The sequence below is a fragment of the Neofelis nebulosa genome, chromosome 4 (genome assembly GCF_028018385.1).
Source record: "Neofelis nebulosa isolate mNeoNeb1 chromosome 4, mNeoNeb1.pri, whole genome shotgun sequence".
Classification (NCBI taxonomy): Eukaryota; Metazoa; Chordata; class Mammalia; order Carnivora; family Felidae; genus Neofelis; species Neofelis nebulosa.
In genome coordinates, this window is record NC_080785.1 from 52,821,384 (window position 1) to 52,842,553 (window position 21,170).

Here is a 21,170-nt window from a genome sequence, read left to right on the forward strand (position 1 = left end):
CTTTGCCAAGGCATTAGACATGTGGGTAAAACCATCCTGGACCCTCCAGAGTAGGTCATTCACTAGCTAAATTCTTCTGCGTGATCCTAGTCAGTGCCACATGGACTGAAGAATCATTCAGCTGAGCTCTACCCAACATTCTGACCTGCAAAATCCTGAGATGTGATAAAATGGTGGTTGTTTCAAGTCATTAAGTTTTATGGTAGTTTGTCATACAGTAAATTATAATTTGAACAACAAATTATTTCATTTGTTTGTCCAATAATATTTGCATTGAGACTTCAAATTTTGATAATTTTGATTGGTTACTTGCTGGCCACCAAGTAAGTTTCACTTTTCTCCTGTCTGTATCTATACCTTGCAATTGAACAAGAGATGGTTGAGACCCTAAAAGAAACAGGCTGTTAATTCTGGGACATATTCAACCTTCCATAAAGCTTTTTATTTTAAAGCAGTAATTGGTAATATGCATTGGCATTACAGTTTCCAGTGAAAACACTTTTGGGATTCAGGGAGAAAATTGGTTTAAAAATACATGTCAATGTATGCCAAGTTTTTTTTTGTTAATTTAGGTTAGTAACTATGCTTTCCTCTGGGAAGCAGTCAATATGGTAAAAGACAAAATTATACATAGGTGAAAAATTTTAGACTCAATTTAAAAGTGGTGTTAACTAGAAAGTAATCAATAAAGAAAAGGAAACTAACTTTTATTGATGGATTCCTATGTGCTGAGTGCTTTTTACAGATTTTCTCTTTTAATCTCATGACAATACTGTAAATAATTTTTTAAACAGGAAGTTGAAAATTTGCCTAAGGTCACTCAGTTGATAAGTAGTAGGCTAGGTTTCACCCAGATCTGTCTGATCCAAAGCCTGTGTGTGTTCTTTCTCTTCCATAGTGGCTATTGATCTAAGAGAGTCCAGGTTTTTCCAAAAGTGGCTCCCAAAGAACTAGAAATAGTTATGGCAGCCATGCAGACCTAGCTCATTAATATGTTTATTTATTTATTTATTTATTTATTTATTTAAATGTAATTTATTGACAAAATGGTTTCCATACAACAGCCAGTGCTCATCCCAACAGGTGCCCTCCTCAATGCCCATCACCCACTTTCCCCTCTCCCCCACTCCCCATCAACCCTCAGTTTGTTCTCAGTATCCAAGAGTCTCTTATGGTTTGCTTCCCTCCCTCTCTGTAACTTTTTTTTCCTTCCCCTTCCCCTCCCTCATGGTCTTCTTTTAAATTTCTCAAGATCACATGTGGTTTTTATATACAATGGAATACTACTTGGCAATGAGAAACAATGAAATCTGGCCATTTGTAGCAACGTGGATGGAACTGGAAGGTATTGCGCTAAGTGAAATAAGTCAGTCAGAGGAAGACAGATACCATATGTTTTCATTAATATGTTCATGTATACAATACACCCCATTAATGAGTTTTATCAATGTAAAAGTATATCAAATCAACATATTGTATACCTTAAATAGACACAATGTTATATGTCAGGTATATCTGAATTACAAAAAGAAACTCAGATGGTATTAAATGATCTGGACGTAAATCTTGGTTCTGTTTCTTCTCAGCTAGGTGAGCTTCCTGGCTAGTGCCTCCGTGATCTCATTTGTAACTTGGACTCCCAACCAATTGCTGTGAGGATTAGATGAGTCAGTCAATGCATGCAATGAACTAAGAACCATGCTTTGTGATAGTAACTAGAGAGCTCCATATAAATGTTTTTAAAATTATTTTTAATGTTCATTTCTGAGAGAGAGACACAGAGAGAGAGAGAGAGAGAGAGAGAGAGAGAGAGAGAGAAAGAGTGTAAGCAGGGGAGGGGCAGGGAGAAAGAGAAGGAGACACAGAATCCGAAGCAAGTCGCAGGCTCTGAGCTGTCAGCACAGAGCCCGACACGGGACTCGAACTCAAAAACCATGAGATCATGGCCTGAGCAGAAGTCAGCTGCTTAACTGACTGAGCCACCCAGGTGCCCCTAGAGAGCATCATGTAAATGTTAGCAGCTAATATTATTACAGGCCTCAGGCATTATAACTGAAAGGCAATGAACAGGAGTGAAATAATTTGAAGCCCCTAAGAAACTGATGCAACAGAAAGCTCATGCACTCTCAGTTATAAGTGGTAACCTATCTAGAAGGGGCTGGCACTCTGTGGGGACTTCATGAACATGCTGTTTATAAGGATATTCTTAAGGTGAAGGGCCTAGGTGTGATAACAAGCCAGAGTCACCACCATATAATGTTATGAACACAGAGAAGCAATAACATGGATGACAAGTCTGTCAGCAGGGCCCCCACAGTGATTCTTTTTTTCTTCCCATACCTATTAGTTTGGCAAGACAGGATCATCTGTCTGAACCATTTCTATTCGCTCATTCATTCAACCATCATTAATGGGGCACCTACCTTGTGCCAGGCACCGCACGGATGGGTAGGACACCATAGTCTAGTTGGAAAAACAAACAAAAGGATGTGTTAATTAATTTAACAAGTACTGACTATCTACTATGCATCAGGTGTGTGCTAGGTACAGGGTATAGTGAACAAAACAGACAAAAGTCTGTAGCCTCAGAGAACTGACATTCTAAGGAAGAGAAAGATAGTACATGAAATAAGTAGGATGTATATTGCCTATCAGATGGTGATCAGTGCAAAGGAGAAAGATAAAGCAGATGGGGCGCCTAGGAGGCTCAGTTGGTGAAGCCTCTGACTTCAGCTCAGGCCCTGTCCCGCTCTGTGGTGACAGCTCAGAGCTTAGAGCCTGTGTCTCCCTCTCTCTCTGCCCCTCCCCCACTTGTTCTCTCGCTCTCTCATAAATAAATAAACTTAAAAAGATTAAAAAAAAATAAAGTGGGGCGCCTGGGTGGCTCAATGGGTTAAGCATCCGACTTCAGCTCAGGTCACGATCTCGCAGTCCATGAATTCGAGCCCCGCGTCGGGCTCTGGGCTGATGGCTCAGAGCCTGGAGCCTGCTTCCGATTCTGTGTCTCCCTCTCTCTCTGCCCCTCCCCCGTTCATGCTCTGTCTCTCTCTGTCTCAAAAAAATAAATAAACGTTAAAAAAATTAAAAAAATAAAAAATAAAGCAGAGATAAATAAAAAAGAGAAGGAGACACAGAATCCAAAGCAAGTCGCAGGCTCTGAGCTGTCAGCACAGAGCCCAACACGAGACTCGAACTCACAAACCATGAGATCATGGCCTGTGCAGAAGTCAGCTGCTTAACTGACTGAGCCACCCAGGCGCCCCTAGAGAGCATCATGTAAATGTTAGCAGCTAGCAAGGAACTAGGGAGTGTTCCTCTAAACTGATAAACTGCCCGTACTTTTGATTTGAAGAGTCAGGAGGGCTTTGCTGAGATAAGTACAAGGAGGTGGGGTAACTGCAGTCTAGGGATATGCTTAGAACATATGGGGGCCCAAGGGAAAACCCTGCCTCTTTCCCAGGCCTGTGGAAGGCAGTAACAAAAAACTCAACATTCCCGAATGCAAGTTCTCCGAGTACAGAAATTTTGTTCTCATTCATTGTTCTCAGCCTGGCAGAGTACTGCTCAGAAAAGATGATCTGTAAATACTGACTGAAGGGATATAATGTTTAAGTCAGACAGTCCGCAAACAATTTTTGAGCACCAACTATGTTCAGCTTCCCTTGGTCACTGAGCACCTAGGGAGGGATGCTGGGCTCCGCCCTCAAGGAGACTTGAACCTAGTTGCATGAATTCCTAGTAACGTCAGGACCCAGCGTGGGCACGGTCACACCACACAAAGCAGGACACTCCCAGGCGCGGACACCAGGGGCTCCCCACAGGGTACAGCAGCCTCAGATTTGCCGAGTGGAACGGTGAAGCCGCGGTGCCAGTCCGCACCCCACTGTTGGTGGCGAGGCCCGGCAGGCTTCAAACCCCTCCGGACCGAGGGCGGGCGATGAGGCCTCGGGGAGGAAAGCCGAGCACACTGCTCTGGTGCGCCCCAGGCCTCGGATCGCTAAGACCTGGCGGGGACTCCGGCCAAAGACGAGCCCCGGGGCGTCAGCGACCCGCCAGAGCGTAGTCACCCAAAGAGAGGGAACCGGCCGGCTCTGGGCCTTCGGGCCGGTCTCGGGACGCCGCCCGCCGTCCTCGCCCCGCCTCGGTTGCACCCGCCCCGCCCCGGCCGGTCCCGGCCTCCCTCGGCCCAGTTCCCCCGGTCCCGCCTGGCTGGCTGGCCGCGGCGCAGGAGAAACTGCGGAGCAAAGGTCCCAGCGGCCCACCCCCTCCCGCCGAGCCCCCGCCCCCAGCCCGCCCCGCTTGGCTAATTCGCCAGGGCAGGCTCGGGGCGCTGCGTGAGCGGCTGCGGGGATCGGGCGAAGCCGGCAGGTGAGTGCGGCGGCGCGGGCTCCGCTCCGGCTCTCGCCCCGGCGGGCGTTCGGCCCCGGGGAGCCGGGTCCGCGGCTCCTGTCTATCGGGGACACTCCTCCCCGCTGTTGCTCCATTCCTGAGGGAGACCAGTGGGTCGGCTGCCCAGCGACTGGCCATCGGGACGCACTGCGTTCCACTCTCCCCCATTCCCGGGCCTCTCTCCCCCACTTCCCCGCTGCCTCTTTCTTCCCGGACTGTTGCGAGGACTGGTACCTTGTGTCCCCTCGTCCCCACCCCGTTCACCATCTCTTTCCACTCCTTCATCCTTTGTCCTCCCGTTTCCCCCTGGATGTGCAAAGGCTTTCCCAGCTTGCGGGGCGTGTGTGCGGGAAAGGAAGGCCGGAGCACACGAGTTGGGTGTCTGGGCTTGAACGATTCCCTATCTGCCTGAAATTGGGCCCCAAGCTTGGAGAGAAGGCCAAGCCCCCCTGAATGTCCTAGGCGGGGGATGGGATGACCTCATTCACAGCTGCCCGCGTGGCTTCCCTAGGCTTCCAGGTGCGGACCCCCTGGGCGCCCACTTCACATCTGCACCTGAGAGGCAACGAGGAGGGGGGGCTCCTACAAAGGCGTTTGTTGTAAAGTGTTTTGAAACACCACTCATCGAGGGGCGGCTCTGTTCTACAGGATGGGGAGAGGGATGGAGGTCTTGGGGTCGCAGCCCTCAAGAGGCAGACAGAGAATTAGAGTGGAACGAAAGAGGTGCTGTGAGGTCAGAGAAGCAGCTGAATACATGTAGTGTAAATTGATCATTGTCACAATCAACCACCAATGAGCTCTTCCTATTAAGGAAAACATCTGTGAGAAGTGGAGCCCAGGCAATTAGAGACTCGATCTGAGAAATATGGCCCAGGCTCCCAGCTGCTGTCCCATAGATCGCCTGCTTTAAGAGGAAGTTTGGCATTTTCCAGCAGTGGTTTTCTTTTTGTTCTCTTTGAACCCTCAAGGGGACCAGAGAGTTCTCTGTTAAGCCCTGTCTCTTCTGTTACCCACTCCACTTCCCGAAAGCCTTTTCTGTCTCACCCTCACTCCTTTTTCAAACTCACGCCTGTCCTGTGACCATCATTTGTGTGTTTTTTCTTTCACATACTGCTTTTTATTTTAGAAAGAAGCGATAGAGTACCTTGTCTTTAATTTGTCTTTTTATAAAATGAGCTCAGGTCCTGGGCTGTGAGCTGGGAGGATATAAAAAGATGACACCTCTGTTTTAATAGATTAAATTTTACTTTGTTATTTAGAAAACTAAAAATAATTCAAAATGTGCTGAAGTTGTTAACTATGAGACATGTACAGCAATGTCTCGTTTCCCTGGATAGTGAGGAAATAGCGTGTCCCATAACTGTGATTTTCACTTCCACTGTAACTGTAGTCTACCCTTTTGAGCACACTTTATTTTATAAAATGAATCTTATTCATATTTTAGAAAATTAATCCTATCAAAGAAAAGAGCTGACTGAGGAAATCAGCAAAGCACGGTGGTCAATGGCTCAGGTTTGGGAGGCAGTTGGACCACCATTGGAATCTTGGCTTTGCACTGATTCTCTGTGTGACATTCAGTGTCCCCACAGATCTCCAGGAATACACTTAGATTTGAAAGAGTTGGGTTTGTTGCTTGTTGCAGCGAGGGCGTCCTCACAGCTCAGGGAACCCTGGGGCGTCTCAGTAAGTGGGTGTTATAAAGGAGTTCTAGCGTTCAGGCTTGTAGGTGGTTTGGGGGAGAGTTTAAGGAAACAGGACTGAGCTCTGGATTGGATGCTGTCAGGAAGAGGGAGAACTCTATGGAGTATCTTCACAGATCTTGTCTAAAATGAAAGAAGGCTGCAGTGAGGCTAAAGCTGTGGTTGGCCAAGAAGCAGCCGTCATTTGTTAGCCACGACTGGTGGTGGTGGTGGTGGCTGTTTGGTCATTTTTGTGGTTTGGACAGTATTCGAATTTTGAGGTCACACAAGATTACGAGGGGTCTTGTTTTTGTTCTAATTTATCATGACGTCACCCAGAGTGGTCTTGCCTGATGTTGCTGTGCTGAGGCACTGTTCGTGCTCAACAGGAGCATGCCGGGCCTGCACCTGGCCACCCCAGGGCTGGCTGATAGGACCAGGCCAGCTCCCCGGTGCCAGGGCTACTTTTTTTCTTTGTTTTCTTCCCTCTTTCGTGATATGGACAAGTTGCTTAACATCTTCGAACTTGAGTTTCCATCTCTGCACAATGCCTACTCGGTGTTGTTTTGAAGATTCAATGAGGAAATGCATAGCGAGAATTTAGCCCAGTGCTGGCACAGCACAGGTGCTCTACAGCTCCTCTCTTTTATCTAGTGTATTTTGATGTTGAGGTTTCTTCCTCAGAACTACTCAGAACTTCCTCAAAACTAATCAGCCAGAGCTGCTCCAGAGAAGCATCCTGAACTGAGCATGAAGAAGAACTGGGTCCTTTCCAACTCAAAGATTTGATCATTCTGTCACTTGGAACCATTATGAATGGATGCTAATTATGCGTGTTCTATTCTCAGGCCATCATGACCTTGGTGCCTATTTTTCCTTTGCTCCCAGGAGCCAGTGGCCCCAGTTGGCCGGGTGCTTTTCTGACTTGGTATTGTCTTGCTTTCATAGTCTCTTCCTTCAAAATCTGTTGTCCAGGAGTCTGATTCAAACTTCCGTATCCTTACCACATTTGCTTTTGCTTTCTGAGTTCCAATTGCTTTGAGCTGGGTGAGTAAGGACCTTTTGCTAATGGAATTTCTTTTTTTTTTTTTTAAGTTTTTATTGAAATTCCAGTTAACGTACAGCGTAAAATTAGTTTCAGGTATACAATTTAGCAGTTCAACACTTCTATGCAATACCCCATACTCCTCACAAGTGCATTCCTTAGTCCCTATCACCTATTTAACCTATCCCCCCACCCAGCTAATGGAATTCCTTTTTTCTTTTAAATGTTTATTTATTTTGAGAGAGGGAGAGAGAGAGAGAGAGAGAGAGAGAGAGAGAGAGAGACAGACAGACACAGACACTCCCAAGCAGGCTCCTGGCTGTCAGTGCAGAGCCTAACGTGGGGCTCAAACTCACGAACCATGATATCATGACCTGAGCTGAAATCAAGAGTCAGATGCTTCACTGATTGAGCCACCCAGGTGTCCCATAGCTAATGGAATTCTTAAGGCCTTTTGTGAGAGCCAGGATCTGGAGTACAGCTGTGAAATGCAATGGGTTTTTAGGCCTTGAGCCATTAAGCTAGATCTCTCATGAGGCCATTTTTGTCTCCTTTGAGATTGGAGCACACTGGAAATTTGAATCTGAATTCTGACTAATGGTTGAATTGAGACTCTGTTGTGCTTGTCTGTCAGGCAATGTGGGTTCTAGATCTTTCAGTTGGCTTCCAGGCATAGTATTTAATGTTTCCTGGCTAGACCGTTACTTTAGATATTTGAGAATGGTATGGCAGCTTATTGTTTCCACTACAACATGATAAACTCGACTGTATTAAATTTCTATCCTGTGTTTTAGTTGGCCTATTATATAAAAAACTCCTAGGAATAAAGAAAAAAAAAATAGAAAATGGACCAAGGACACAAATGGTTAAGAAAAGGAAATACAAAAATCGTTTAAACAAAAGATGCTTGATTAAATTCATATTAAAATAACATATCCTAAGACTATACTGAGATATACTGTTTCTCACCTATGATACTGACAAAAATATAAAAGTTTGAGAACTACTGCTGAGACTTTGATACCTTACTGGTGAGACTGCAAAATGGTACAGCCCCTAAAATTATGGATGTATTTACACATACGTCTAGCAATCCCTCTTGTAGGAATCTTCCTTTGGATTCTCCTACCCATGTATGAAGAACACATGTCCAAGAGTATTTAGTGTGGTATTCTTATGCTAAAAAACGTAGACGTAACCTACGTGATCAGCCCTACAAGACAAACAGTGGTACAGCCACATGATGGAGTATTCAGCTGCAGAGATGAAGGTACTAACATGGGAAGATTTCCAGCACATCTTGTTACATGATAAAAAAAAAAAAAATAAGATGTCTGCAGAACAGTGTGCAGACTTCTTTGAACTTGTATTTGTATAAAGAAATACTGTGGTAACATACCTGCAGGGAAGAGCTTTGAAAGGATAGATGGAATCTGGGGACAAATGAGATTTCACAGTGTATTTTTTTTTTTTTACACAATTTAGGTATTTGAGCCATGTAATATATTATGCATTTAAACATAATAATAAAAAGAAACCTCTAGTTTTAATTTCACAAGGAGAATATATGGATTTTCTTGATTGAATTAGCCTGATTCTAATAAAAACCTATAAAGCAATAGCCACCTGCATTAGCTTTTCCTAAAGCACACTACTCTGTCAAGAAGGAAAATTAACTGTGTTTGATGGTGGATGGAAACAAAATAATTTAGGAGTTCCTTTTCTTTAGCCTCTAATTCCTCTGGGGAGGATTAGTGTCATTACAACAGCTTTGTCATCCACAACAGATGGATTTTATTATGTTATTTATATATTTGTTTTCCTTTCTTTTTTTTTTTTTTGTTCATTTATTTATTTTGAGAGTGAGCGAGTAGGGGAGGGGCAGAGAGGGAGAGAATCTGAGACAGGCTCTGGCCTGTCAGTGCAGAGTCTGATGCGGGGCTTGAACACATGAATCGTGAGATCCTGACCTGAGCTGAAACCAAGAGTCAGACACGTAACTGACTGAGCCACCTAGGTGCCCCAAGTTGTGTTTTTTAATGGCAAGTCTGATTTGGCTTTTTCAGAAACCTGTTTGACCTGAAGGGAAGTTAGTGAACTCCCTTTCATGTTGTACCAGAAAAGAATAGAAATTATAAAACTAGAAATGCAGATACCAATGGTGTATATACTGAGGCAGATTCTGCTGTGGCTCTGCTCTTGGACAAGCAGGATGAATTCCCACAGATCATTGGGGAGACCTTATTTTGTTAAAGGTTCTTTCCGTACGTTCGGCAAAATAAATCTTACACGCTACCCTGGATCCACTTTCAGCAGGTATGTCCCCCACCAATCTGCTTCCTCCTGAATTTCCTTTCTTGGTACCTGGCATCGCTATCTCCTTGGCCAACCCACACCTGACATACCTGGAGACCATCCTTTGGAGTCCCTTTCCATACCACCCTCACATCCAACCAGAGTTCAGGGGAAACCACCAAATCAGCATCTTTTCTATCCTTACACCGATGACATAGTTCAGTATAACCATTTGACGTCCATCTCTAATCTTGTTCCCTCCCAGCTGGTTTCCTGTTTTGCTTCCAGAAGATCTTGCTAACGGTCCACTCTTGATTGCATTGCTCCCTGTACAACCCCTCTGATGGCTCTTGCTGCTCTGGCCCCCAGCAAGGAAGGCACGGCTTGCATGGCCTGGACCAAGGCTTCCTCATCCCTGTCCTTTGCCCTTCTCTGCTCTAAAACCGTGCACTCCAATGAGAGAACCAATCCCAGAGGTTGAAAGGTAATTCTGTATCTGTCAAGCAAGTGGTGATGGGTATACTTACACAAAATGATGTCTAGTGGACCATGATAAGCTTGTCAGTCACAAATCTTGCCATGCACGATCTTCCCCACCCCTTCCACCACCTCCTGCAAATGCCAGGCTTTTATAATTGCTGATCCTCTGCCTGTTTCTACTTAGTCCACAAAATGCAGTTGGATCCTGCATACTTCAGGAGGACTTCTCTGACCGTATGCTTCTCTCCAGTTGGATTTAGAACCCTTTTCTTGGTTCATTTCTTATGACAATGTCAATATCTAGCATAAACCCTAGCTGTTTATGTTTCTATCTGGCCACCAAACTAGTAGCTCATCAAGGAGAGAGATTACTTTATATATTTATTGAAGTATAGTTGACACCCACTGTTATATTAGTTTCAGATGTATATGATTTGACAACTCTAACTTATGCACACAATTGTAGCTACTGCCTGTCACCATACAAGGCTTTTGCAATACCATTGACTATATTCCTTTTGCTGTACCTTTCATCCCTGTGACTTATTCTATAGCTGGAAGCCTGTAGCTTCCACTCCCCTTCATCCATCTCCCTACCCCACCCCTCTGGCAACCATCAGTTTGTTCTCTGTGTTATGGGTCTGTTTCTGCTTTTGTTTGTTTATTTGATTCCACATATAAGTGAAATCCTCTGGTTATTTGCCTTTGTCTGATTTACTGAACCTAATACCCTCTAGGTCCCTCCATGTTTTTGCAAATGGCAAGATCTCATTCTTTTTTATGGCTGAGTATTATTCCATCACACACACACACACACACACACACACACACACACACACACACACATACACACACCCCACATCTTATTTATTCATTGGTCTGTCAGTGGACACTTGGGTTGCTTCCATATCTTGGCTGTTGTAAATGCTGCAGTAAACATAGGGTGCATATATCTTTTCAAATTAGCATTTTTGTTTTGAGTAAATTCCAGTAGTGGGATTACTGGATCATATGGTGTTTCTATTTTTAATATTTTGAGGGAGCTGCATATTGTTTTCCACAGCAGCTGCACCAATTTACATTCCCACCAAGAGTGCATGAGGGTTCCTTTTTCTCCACATCCTCACTATCACTTATTACTTCTTGTCTTTTTGATTCTAGCCATTCTGAGTGGTGTGAAGTGATATCTTATTATAGTTTTGATTTGCATTTTCCTAGTAATTAGTGCTGTTGAGCATCTTTTCATGTGTCTGTTGGCCATCTGTGTAGAGATAGATTACTTTTTGTATCAGTATCCTAAGTGCTTAACGCAAGTACCTGTGTGTAGTAGGCACTTAAGGACAATTAGTGAATGATTCAGGAAATGTTTCAATAAGTGAATAAGTGCTCAGCACAAGCAAGCAATTTAATATAGTGAGAGATGAATTACAGATGAGAGTCTGAGCATAGGGACTTTTCTTTCCTTGCTGTTCACTGTTTGTCAAAAAGTAACTTTTTATGCTTTAGAACACTTTCCTTAAATGTTTATTCTTACTGTTAATACACAAGAACATAGGGAGCCACACAATAATCAGAGAAAGGCACTTGAGAGAAGGGTGAGTGATAAGTAAGGCAAACATTTTCTGATGTCCTAGAGGAGGTTCATGTTAAAGCAAGCAGGTTCAGCTAGTTAATGTCTAAGGCTAATCCCAGCTCTCAAACTCTGTGATTTTTCTATCTGTGTGACTGCCAGACACAAGGGTACAAATACAAATAAACCACATTTCTTTTTTTTTTTTTTTTTTTTTTATTTATTTTTATTTTTGGGACAGAGAGAGACAGAGCATGAACAGGGGAGGGGCAGAGAGAGAGGGAGACACAGAATCGGAAACAGGCTCCAGGCTCCGAGCCATCAGCCCAGAGCCTGACGCGGGGCTCGAACTCACGGACCGCGAGATCGTGACCTGGCTGAAGTCGGACGCTTAACCGACTGCGCCACCCAGGCGCCCCTAAACCACATTTCTTATCCATTGGATAATTTAATCTTTGAGCATGGATAATTTAAAAAAAACACCTTATTTCACTTGTGCTTTTTTTGAGTAATAATTACATGTGTGTGTATTTATATGTATGCACATATATATATTCGTGTGTGTATGTGTGTGTATATAGTCTATACTTATATAACTAGGTGCAATTTATATATTGTGAGTTGTTAATAACGTTTGCCCATATTTCTATTACAGTGTTTTAAAAACAATTTGTAAAAGATTTTTTACACGTATTTTTTATAAGTATTCTAGTTTTTTTAATAAATATTGTAAGTATTTTCTCAGTTTTCTGTTTGTCTTCCTAAAGGCCTTTCTCATCCTACAATTGAACAAATATTTGTATTTTTAACTAGTACTTCTATAGTTTCATTTTTCCTCAGAAACCCTCAAATCCATTGAGAATTTGCTCTTGTGTATGGCATGAGCTGGGAATCTGGCTATATATTTTTTTTTCGGATGATAAGCCCATTGTTCTGACACCATTTATGGAATAGTCTATACTTCTTCTACTGAATACAGTATTTTATATCTTCCAGTGTGTTTCTTCTTTTTCCCTACAGCTGAAGAGTGACGAGGCCTTCATTTCTGAATTAAAAAGTAATAGTTCCTTTCCATTTGTGAATAGGGGAAATCACACAGTGTGGAGAAAAAGCACATGGACCCTTCAAAGAAGAGGTCCTACCTTTGTATCTTACAAATTAGGGTTGTCAGTATGTTGGTCAACAAATATTCCCATGTGTCTGCCTTCTAGATATATTTCCTGACCATTGTGGCTGGCTCAGCCCGTATGACTGCTTCTGATGAATTGTGAGTGAACGTGTTCTGTGTCAGTTTGAGGCCAGAGCATGTAATTGCTGGTGTGAACTCTTTCCTGTTGGATGATGATTGACAGTATTCAAGAAGGTGGCTTCCCCTTTAGTCTGGACCCTTGAATGACTACAATGGCAAAAGTTTTCCTGTCCTCCTGTGTTGGAAGTGTAGCGTGGCCCATAGATAAACCTTTCTTGTTATAAGCCACTAATATTTGGAACTTATTTTTTTCTGAAGCACAACCTAGCCTATCTTCACTTACACACCTGTTCTCTTTCAGTATTCAATTTAATTTTTTGTCATCGACTGAACTCACACTAGAGGGTTTTGTAGGGAGAAGATAGGAATGACACTAGGGAGAAATAAGGCAATTTTAGAAAAAAAATAGGTGAGATAATAACTTCCTATTTAATTTGGGGGTAACTTTTTTTTTTCCAGGTAATCTGGGGCTCTCATCATGTTTGCCAAAGCAACAAGGAATTTTCTTAAAGAAGTTGATTCTGGAGGTGACCTGATTCCAGTATCAACCTTGAATGACTCTGATAAATTAAAGCTTCTAGGTCTGGTGACCAAAAAAAAGAGACTCTGGTGCTGGCAGAGACCCAAGTACCAGTTTTTATCTGTCACCCTTGGAGATGTGCTTACAGGAGACCAGTTTCGGAGTCCAGGTAGGTTCCTTTGGGTATATGCTACAGTTAGTCCCAGAAAGATGATGATTCATCTTCTAGGTTACATGCTGTCTTGAGTGATTGTAAGGTGACATCTTATAATGAATTCTCCTGTTTCTTTGCATACTGTTCTTAGAGATATGCCCTTTCTTTAAATGAACAAAATTCTACAGGGCAGACGTGAAAAGTTATAGCTTAAGTTTTAAAAAATAATATTGAAGTTTGTAATAATAAAATTAAGACATGCCCACCGTAGGTGTTGTGGCCACTGAGCATAAATAGGTTGATTCAGATCCTACATATCTAACGGGAGGGTGTGAAAAGTTTTATTACTCACATAATGAAGCTTTCTGGTGAGACCAGGATAGGCTCTCAAGCTGGTCCAGAAATAGCTGGAGAAGAAGGGAGATAAAGTGGTAGAATTTCTGTGTAGCACTTTGTATAACCTAAGACTTCCATTTATCAGAAAATGACATTGTTCTGGCCTAAATCCAGTAGATACATTGAGTGTTTGCTATGTGCCAGGCTCTGCATTATGTGATTTAGGTACATCAACTTGTAACAGAATTCATCAGGAAGGCATTATCTCCAAATTAGATATGAGAAAACTGAGGTTCAGGGAGATGAATTTTAGCCAGTTCTTCTAGCTAGGAATATTAGAATAGTGATTACAATCTTGAGCTCTTAACGACTGTTCTATGCTGCTCCCCTAAGAATTTCCCAAAGTGTTTGTATTCCATAGGATACAAATAAAATAGGAAAAGCCTTTGAATTGAGGGCATTTTCACAGTCTTCTTATTTTTGGTGGTGGTGAGAGAGATGATTCTCTGTTTTGTAAATTGCAAAGATAATGATGGGTGATTAATTCTCATTAACCTTTGTTGAGGAACGGGTTTTCTTGACTGGAGTGAAAGAAATACAGGTGTTGGGGGCAGTGAGTGGATAGAAAGAAGCCTTTCAGACTTCAGGAAGATTGGAATGCCTTATGAAGTATAAGAGTATAAGTATAAGGAGCCCAGGCGAACCTTGGGGCAGAGAAATGAAAAAAGCCCAGTGTGAAGTTCTGAAGAGCCTCTAAGTGTAGCCATACCAAATGACAGTGACTGAGACTATTTTTATGGTGGTATTTGGTTGGATTAGAGATGAGAACACTAGAAATCTGGAGACATGAGGCTGGCAATTCAGAGATGAAATCATCAGATGTTTATCTTTAGTGTCCAGAAAAGAAGGGTAGAGCTTGAAGGCAATGGGATAGCCATCTGGATGTGACCAGATGAGATAGTAATTCATGGAGGACTTGATGGAAGCTGGGACACTTGGTGGGTGGTGGCATCTTCCTAAGTCTGGGAAGCCGGAAAGTAAGGGTAGAGAATCTGGAGCTTGTGTGTTCCAGGATGGTGTTAGAGTGAGGGAGGGAGGGCAGGCATGACAACTGACTTTATCAGGAATAGAGATAAGGTATGATAAGGAATTAAATGGCTGGGTAGAGGTCAGTGTAAACAGGTAAGTGTGGGGAGGGGAATTTTTTTCATAGAGATGGTGATGAAGGCCCAGGGAATGTTCTCTAAGATGGGTGGGAAGGGAAGGGAAGATGCCCAGGGTCTACTTGGCTGACCTGCTAGATATCACATAAGGCAGACCACTCTGTCATGAGCGGAGGCTGCTGTTTTCACTCTGCTTAGGTATCAACCTCATAAAGTCCCTTTATAGTCTTTACCCTGGAAAAGTGCACATTTAAAATATTCTATTTTATAATCTGTATAGTGTTTAAATGGATGCTTGCTTGAAGTTTTATTTATTTTTAAGTAATCTCTATGCCCAACATGGGGCTAAAACTCACAACCCTGAGATCAAGAGTCGCATGCTCTTTTGACTGAGCCAGCCAGGCACCCCTGGATGCTTGCTTCAACATTATTCGCTAAACTCTTGAGATATTTTTTGTGCATTTATCTATATACGTGTATATTGGAATAGAAATCCAAAAAAAAAAAAAAAAAAGGCACCTGGTAGAAACCCTGGCCACCAGTTCACATCGTACTGGCTCCATTTTCTTTTTCACATATACAGCATGGCTGCCAGACTTCCAGTTTGAATGCAAACTTCATGTTTCTCATGGATTTCCACAGGACTGGAAAGGTAGGTGACCTAAGCAGAGAGATGGCCATATTATCATCAGACTCCTTTGCATGTCTCATTCACTCCAGCGGTTGTGGAGTCGGACTTTGTGAAATATGAGGGCAAGTTTCAAAACCAGCTGAGTGGGTCCATCGAGACGGCACTAGGGAAGGTCAAGCTGAGTATTGGAGGCAAAGGCCTTGTGGAAAGGCAGTCTTCATTTGGAACCCTGAGGAAGCAGGAGGTGGATTTGCAGCAGCTCATGAGAGATTCCACTCACAGGTAATGAGAATTCTGTTTGGCATTTTGGATTTTGACATGTGTCCCATTTAAAGGTCATTCATTTGGACCTTTGTAGAAAGGGTGACCGATGGGAACTTCACCCCAAAGCAAACATTATTGAATGCCTGTTGTGCTGAAACTTGACGAGAACTTATCTTTTACTCTGGAATTTCTTTATTTTTAGCGTGAGTGGTGAGACCTGGAAAGCACCATTTTTTTTTTAAATAAGGTATAATTAATATATAACGTTGTATTGTTTCAGGTGTACAGCATAATGATTTGCTATTTGTGTATATTGCAAAATGATCACCACAGTAAGTCTAGGTAATACCTGTCACCGTGCGTAGTTGTAAATACAATTTTTCCTGTGATGAGAAATTTTCAGATTTATTCTCTTAGCAACTTTCAAGCAGGCAATACAGAATTATTCACTATAGTCCTTGTACTGTAGGTTACATCCCCATGACTTATTTATTTCATAACTACAGGTTTGTACCTTTTGATCTTCTTTACCCACTTTACCTACCCCTTACCCTCTACCTCTGGTAATCACTAATATAGTCTCTATATGTATGAGCTCATTTGTTGTGATTCCATATAGAAGTGAGATCATGCTGTATTTGTCTTTGTCTGACTTAGTGTAATGCCTTCAAGGTCCATCCGTGTTGTTGCAGATGGCAAGATTTCCTTCTTATATGTGGCTGAATAATATTCCATTGTATATGTATTAAGTTAGGTTCCTGACCGATTCCAACAGAGTCTGAGAATTCAACTCAATGCTGACACTATCTACTTAAAGATAGTATCAGATTCATAGGTGAAAGATTCAGTCCTAAAAGACTGCCTTGAACCCTTACTCTGTATCAGATGCCAGCAGCAAGCCCAGGCTGTTAGTTACGCTTCTGACCACCTGGCTACAGACTGGAGGTTCCCGTGACCTCCTCCTTGGACTTTAGATGCCATTCACACGTCTAAGTTATTACCTGTACTTCTGGCCAACTGGCTAAAAACCAGATTCCTATGACTCCTTTCTTGAGTTCAATTAATTTGTTAGAGAAGCTAACAGAACTCGGTAACATTTTACATACTAGGTCACTGGTTTATTATAAAAGGATATAACTTAGGAACATCCAGGTGGAAGGGATACATAGGGTTGGGTGGGGGAAAAAGGGCGTGGAGCCTCCATGCTCTCTCCAGGTCACCACTCTTTCCAAATCTTCACGTGTTCACTAATCTGGAAACTCTCTGAATGCTGTCTGGGTTTTTAGGGATGCTTTATTACATAGCCATGATTGATTAAATCATCATCGGCCAGTGATGACTGATTCAACCTTCAGCCCCTCTCCCCACCCTAGAGATTGGGGTGGGGGTACTGAAAGTTAAAACCTTGTAATTACACTGTTGGCTCCCCCAGATAACCAGACCCCATCTTTAGGTTACCTAAGGGCTTTCCAAAAGCCATAGGAAATTCCAAGGGTTTTAGGAGCTCTATGCCAGAAACTGGATTAAAGACCAAGTTTAAAGACTATATATTTCTTACTGTAAATCATAATATAACATATATGCCCTATTTTCTTATCTATTCATCCATATATGGACACTTAGATTGTTTCTATATCTTAGCTGTTGTAAATAATGCTGCAGTGAACATGGACACTTAGATTGTTTCTATATCTTAGCTGTTGTAAATAATGCTGCAGTGAACATGGAGTGCAGATTGTTTAAATACTTTACATAAATACCCGCAAGTGAAATTTCTGGATTATATGGTAGTTCTATTTTAAATTTTTGAGGGACCTTCATACTGTTTCTCATAGTGGTGGCACCAGTTCATGACTCCACCAACAGAGCCAAGGTTCCCATTTCTCCACATCCCCTCCAACTCTTGTTATTTCTTGCCTTTTTGATATTAGCTATTCTAACAGATGGGAGGTGATATATCATTGTGGTTTTGATTTGCAGTTCCTTGATGATTAGTGGTGATAAGCATCTTTTTGTGTGGCCATTGGCTATCTGTAGGTCTTCTTTGGAAAAATATCTATTCAGATCTGCCCATTTAAAAAATTGGATTTCTTTTTTGCTATTGAATTGTATGAGCTCTTTATTTTATATATTAACCCTGTATCAGGTATGTGATTTGCAAATATTTTTCCCATTCAGTAGGTTGCTTTTTCATTTTGGTGATGGTTTCCTTTTCTGTGCAGAAGATTTTTAGTTTAGATGTAGTCCCACTTGTTTATTTTTATGTTTGTTGCTTTTGCTTTTGGTGTCATATTCAAAAAGTCATCGCCAAGACCAATGCCAGGGAACTTACCACCTATGTTTTCTTCTAGGACTTTTATGGTTTCAGGTGTAACATTCAAATCTTTAACCCATTTCAGTTAATTAAAAAAAATTTTTTTTAATCTTTATTTTTGGGGCGCCTGGGTGGCTCAGTCGGTTAAGCATCCGACTTCAGCTCAGGTCACGATCTCGCGGTCCGGTCCGTGAGTTCGAGCCCCGCTTCGGGCTCTGGGCTGATGGCTCAGAGCCTGGAGCCTGCTTCCGATTCTGTGTCTCCCTCTCTCTCTGACCCTCCCCCGTTCATGCTCTGTCTCTCTCTGTCTCAAAAATAAATAAAACGTTAAAAAAAAATTAAAAAAAAATCTTTATTTTTGAGAGAGACAGTGAGACAGAGTGTGAGTGGGGGAGGGGCACAGAGAGAGCGAGACACAGAATCTGAAGCAGGCTCCAGGCTCTGAGCTGTCAGCATAGAGCCTGATACGGGGCTCGAACTCAAGAACCGTGAGATTGTGACCTGAACTGAAGTCGGACGCCCAACCAACTGTGCCACCCAGGCATCCCTTGAGTTAATTTTTGTGTATGGTGTAAGATAGTGGTCCAGATTTATTCTTTTGCATGTGACTGTCCAGTTTTCCCCACACCATTTATTGAAGAGACTGTTCTTTCTCCATTGTATATTCTTGGCTCCCTTGTAATTAATTAAATGACCACATATATATGCATAGGTTTATTTCTGGGCTCTCTATTCTGTTCCATTGATCTATATATGTCTGTTCTTACACCAGTACCATACTGTTTTGAATACTGCAGTTTTGTAATATAGTTTGAAATGAGGCCATGTGATGCCTCCAGCTTTGTTCTTCTTTTTTTAAGATTGCTTTGGTGGGGCGCCTGGGTGGCTCAGTCGGTTGAGCGTCCGACTTCGGCTCAGGTCATGATCTCGCTGTCCGTGAGTTCGAGCCCTGCGTCGGGCTCTGTGCTGACAGCTCAGAGCCTGGAGCCTGCTTCGGATTCTGTGTCTCCCTCTCTCTCTGACCCTCCCCCATTCATGCTCTGTCTCTCTCTGTCTCAAAAATAAATAAACATTAAAAAAAATTAAAAAAAAAAGATTGCTTTGGCTACTCAGGGACTTTTCTGGTTCCATTTAAATTTTAGAATTGTTTTTTCTGTTTCTGTGATAAGTGCATTGGAATTTGATAGGAATTACATTAAATCTGTAGATTGTTTTGGGTAGTAGGGACATTTTAACAGTATCTTTCAATCTGTTAACACAGAATATCTTATTTATTTCTTTTTCAACTTATTTTATCAGTGTCTTACAGTTTTCAGTGTACAGAATATTCACCTTCTTAAATTTATTCTAAAGTGTTTTAGTTTTATGCAATTATAAATGGAATTGTTTTCTTAATTTCTCTTTTTGAATGTTCATTATTAGTATATAGAAATGCAACAGATTTTTACGTATAGATTTTGTATCCTGGAACTTTACTGAATTATTAGTTCTAACAGTTTTTTGGTGGAGTTTTTAGGACTGTCTCTGTAATGTCATGTCATATGCAAATAGTGGTAGTTTTACTTCTTCCTTTCCTGTTTGGATGCATTTTATTTCTTTTCCTTGCCTCATCACTCTGGTTTGGACTTCCCAGACTATGTTGAGTAAAGTGGTGAGAGTGGGCATCTTTGTCTTGTTCCTGCTCTTACAGGTAAAGCTTCCAGATTTTCACTGTTGAGTATGATGTTAGCTGTGAGCTTGTCATATATGGCCTTTTAATTGAGGTATGTTCCCTCTGTACCTACTTTGTTGAGAGGTGTTCTCATAAAGGGATGCTGAATTTTGTCGACAGTGCTTTTTTTTGCACCTATTGAGGTGATCATATTATTGTTACCTTACATTTGGTGAAGGTGGTGTATCATCACATTGATTCATGCATATTGAACCATTCTTGTATCCCTGGTGTAAATCCCACTTGATTATGTATTATCCTTTAATGTGGTGTTTTATTTGGTTTGCTAATATTTTGTTGAAGATTTATGCATCTATGTCCATCATGGATATTGGCCTGTAATTTTTTTCTTTTTTTAAACTGAGGTATAATTGACATGCAACATTATGTTAGTTTCAAGTGTACAACATAAAGATTTGATATTTGTGTACATTATGAAATGATCACCACAATAAGTCTTTTTAATATCTGTTACCCTAGTGGCATATAATTTTCTTTTCTGTGGTGTTGTTGTCTACGTTCTGTATCAGGGTAATTCTGGCATTCATTATAAAATGAGTTTGGAAGAGTGTTCTTTTCTATTATTTGGAAGAATTTGAAAAGGATTGCTATTCTTTAAATGTTTGGTAGAATTCACCCATGGAGTTATCTTGTCCTGGACTTGTGTTTGTTGGGAGATTTTGAATACTACTACAATCTCCTTATTAGTAATTGGTCTGTTTAGATTTTTACTTTTTTTCCTGGTTCAGTCTTGGTAGGTTGTATGTTTCTAGGTATTCGTTTCTTTTAGGTTGTCCCGTTTGTTGGCATATAATTGTTCATTGTAGTCTTTTATGATCTTTTGTGTTTCTGTGGTACCAGTTGTAATACCTTCTCTTTGATTTCTGATTTTATTTGAATCCTTTTCTTGGTGAGTCTAGCTACAAGTTTGTCAATTTTGTCTATCTTTCCAAAGAACCAGCCCATAATTTCATCGATCTTTTCTGTTGTCTTATTGGTCCCTATTTCATTTATTTCTGCTCTGATTTTGTTATTTCCATTCTTCTCTTAAGTTTGGGCTTTGTTCTTTTTCTAGTTCCTTGAGGTGTAATGTTAAGTTGTTTATTTGGGATCTTGTTTCTTGAAGTGTAGGCATTTATTGATAATTACTTCCCTCTTAGAACTGCTTTTGTTGCATCCCATAAGTTTTGATGTGTTGTATTTCTGTTTTCATTTGTCTCAAGGTATTTTTTTTTTGTCTTTTGATTCATTTTTGACCCATTGGTTGTTCCATAGCATGTCATTTAATGTCCACATAATGGTGAATTTTCCAGTTTTCTTCTGGTAATTGGTTTTATCATAATGGTCAAAACAGATTCTTGATAAATTTA

The 21,170-nt window shown here is 41.6% G+C and overlaps 1 protein-coding gene across 2 annotated transcripts in view; it reads left to right on the plus strand.

The window, feature by feature from the left end:
• The first annotated feature begins 4,254 nt into the window (after positions 1–4,254).
• The window catches only part of GSDME (gasdermin E), a 64,221-nt gene continuing 47,305 nt past the window's right edge, over positions 4,255–21,170 (plus strand). Inside the window, exons 1-4 of one of the 2 annotated variants that reach the window (XM_058724802.1) lie at positions 4,255–4,368; positions 9,674–9,892; positions 13,167–13,396; positions 15,601–15,793. In XM_058724802.1, the coding sequence (XP_058580785.1) occupies positions 13,186–13,396; positions 15,601–15,793 (404 nt within the window). In that variant the 5' untranslated portion in view covers positions 4,255–4,368; positions 9,674–9,892; positions 13,167–13,185. The remainder of the gene's footprint in view (positions 4,369–9,673; positions 9,893–13,166; positions 13,397–15,600; positions 15,794–21,170) is intronic. The other variant, XM_058724803.1, reaches the window with a different exon arrangement.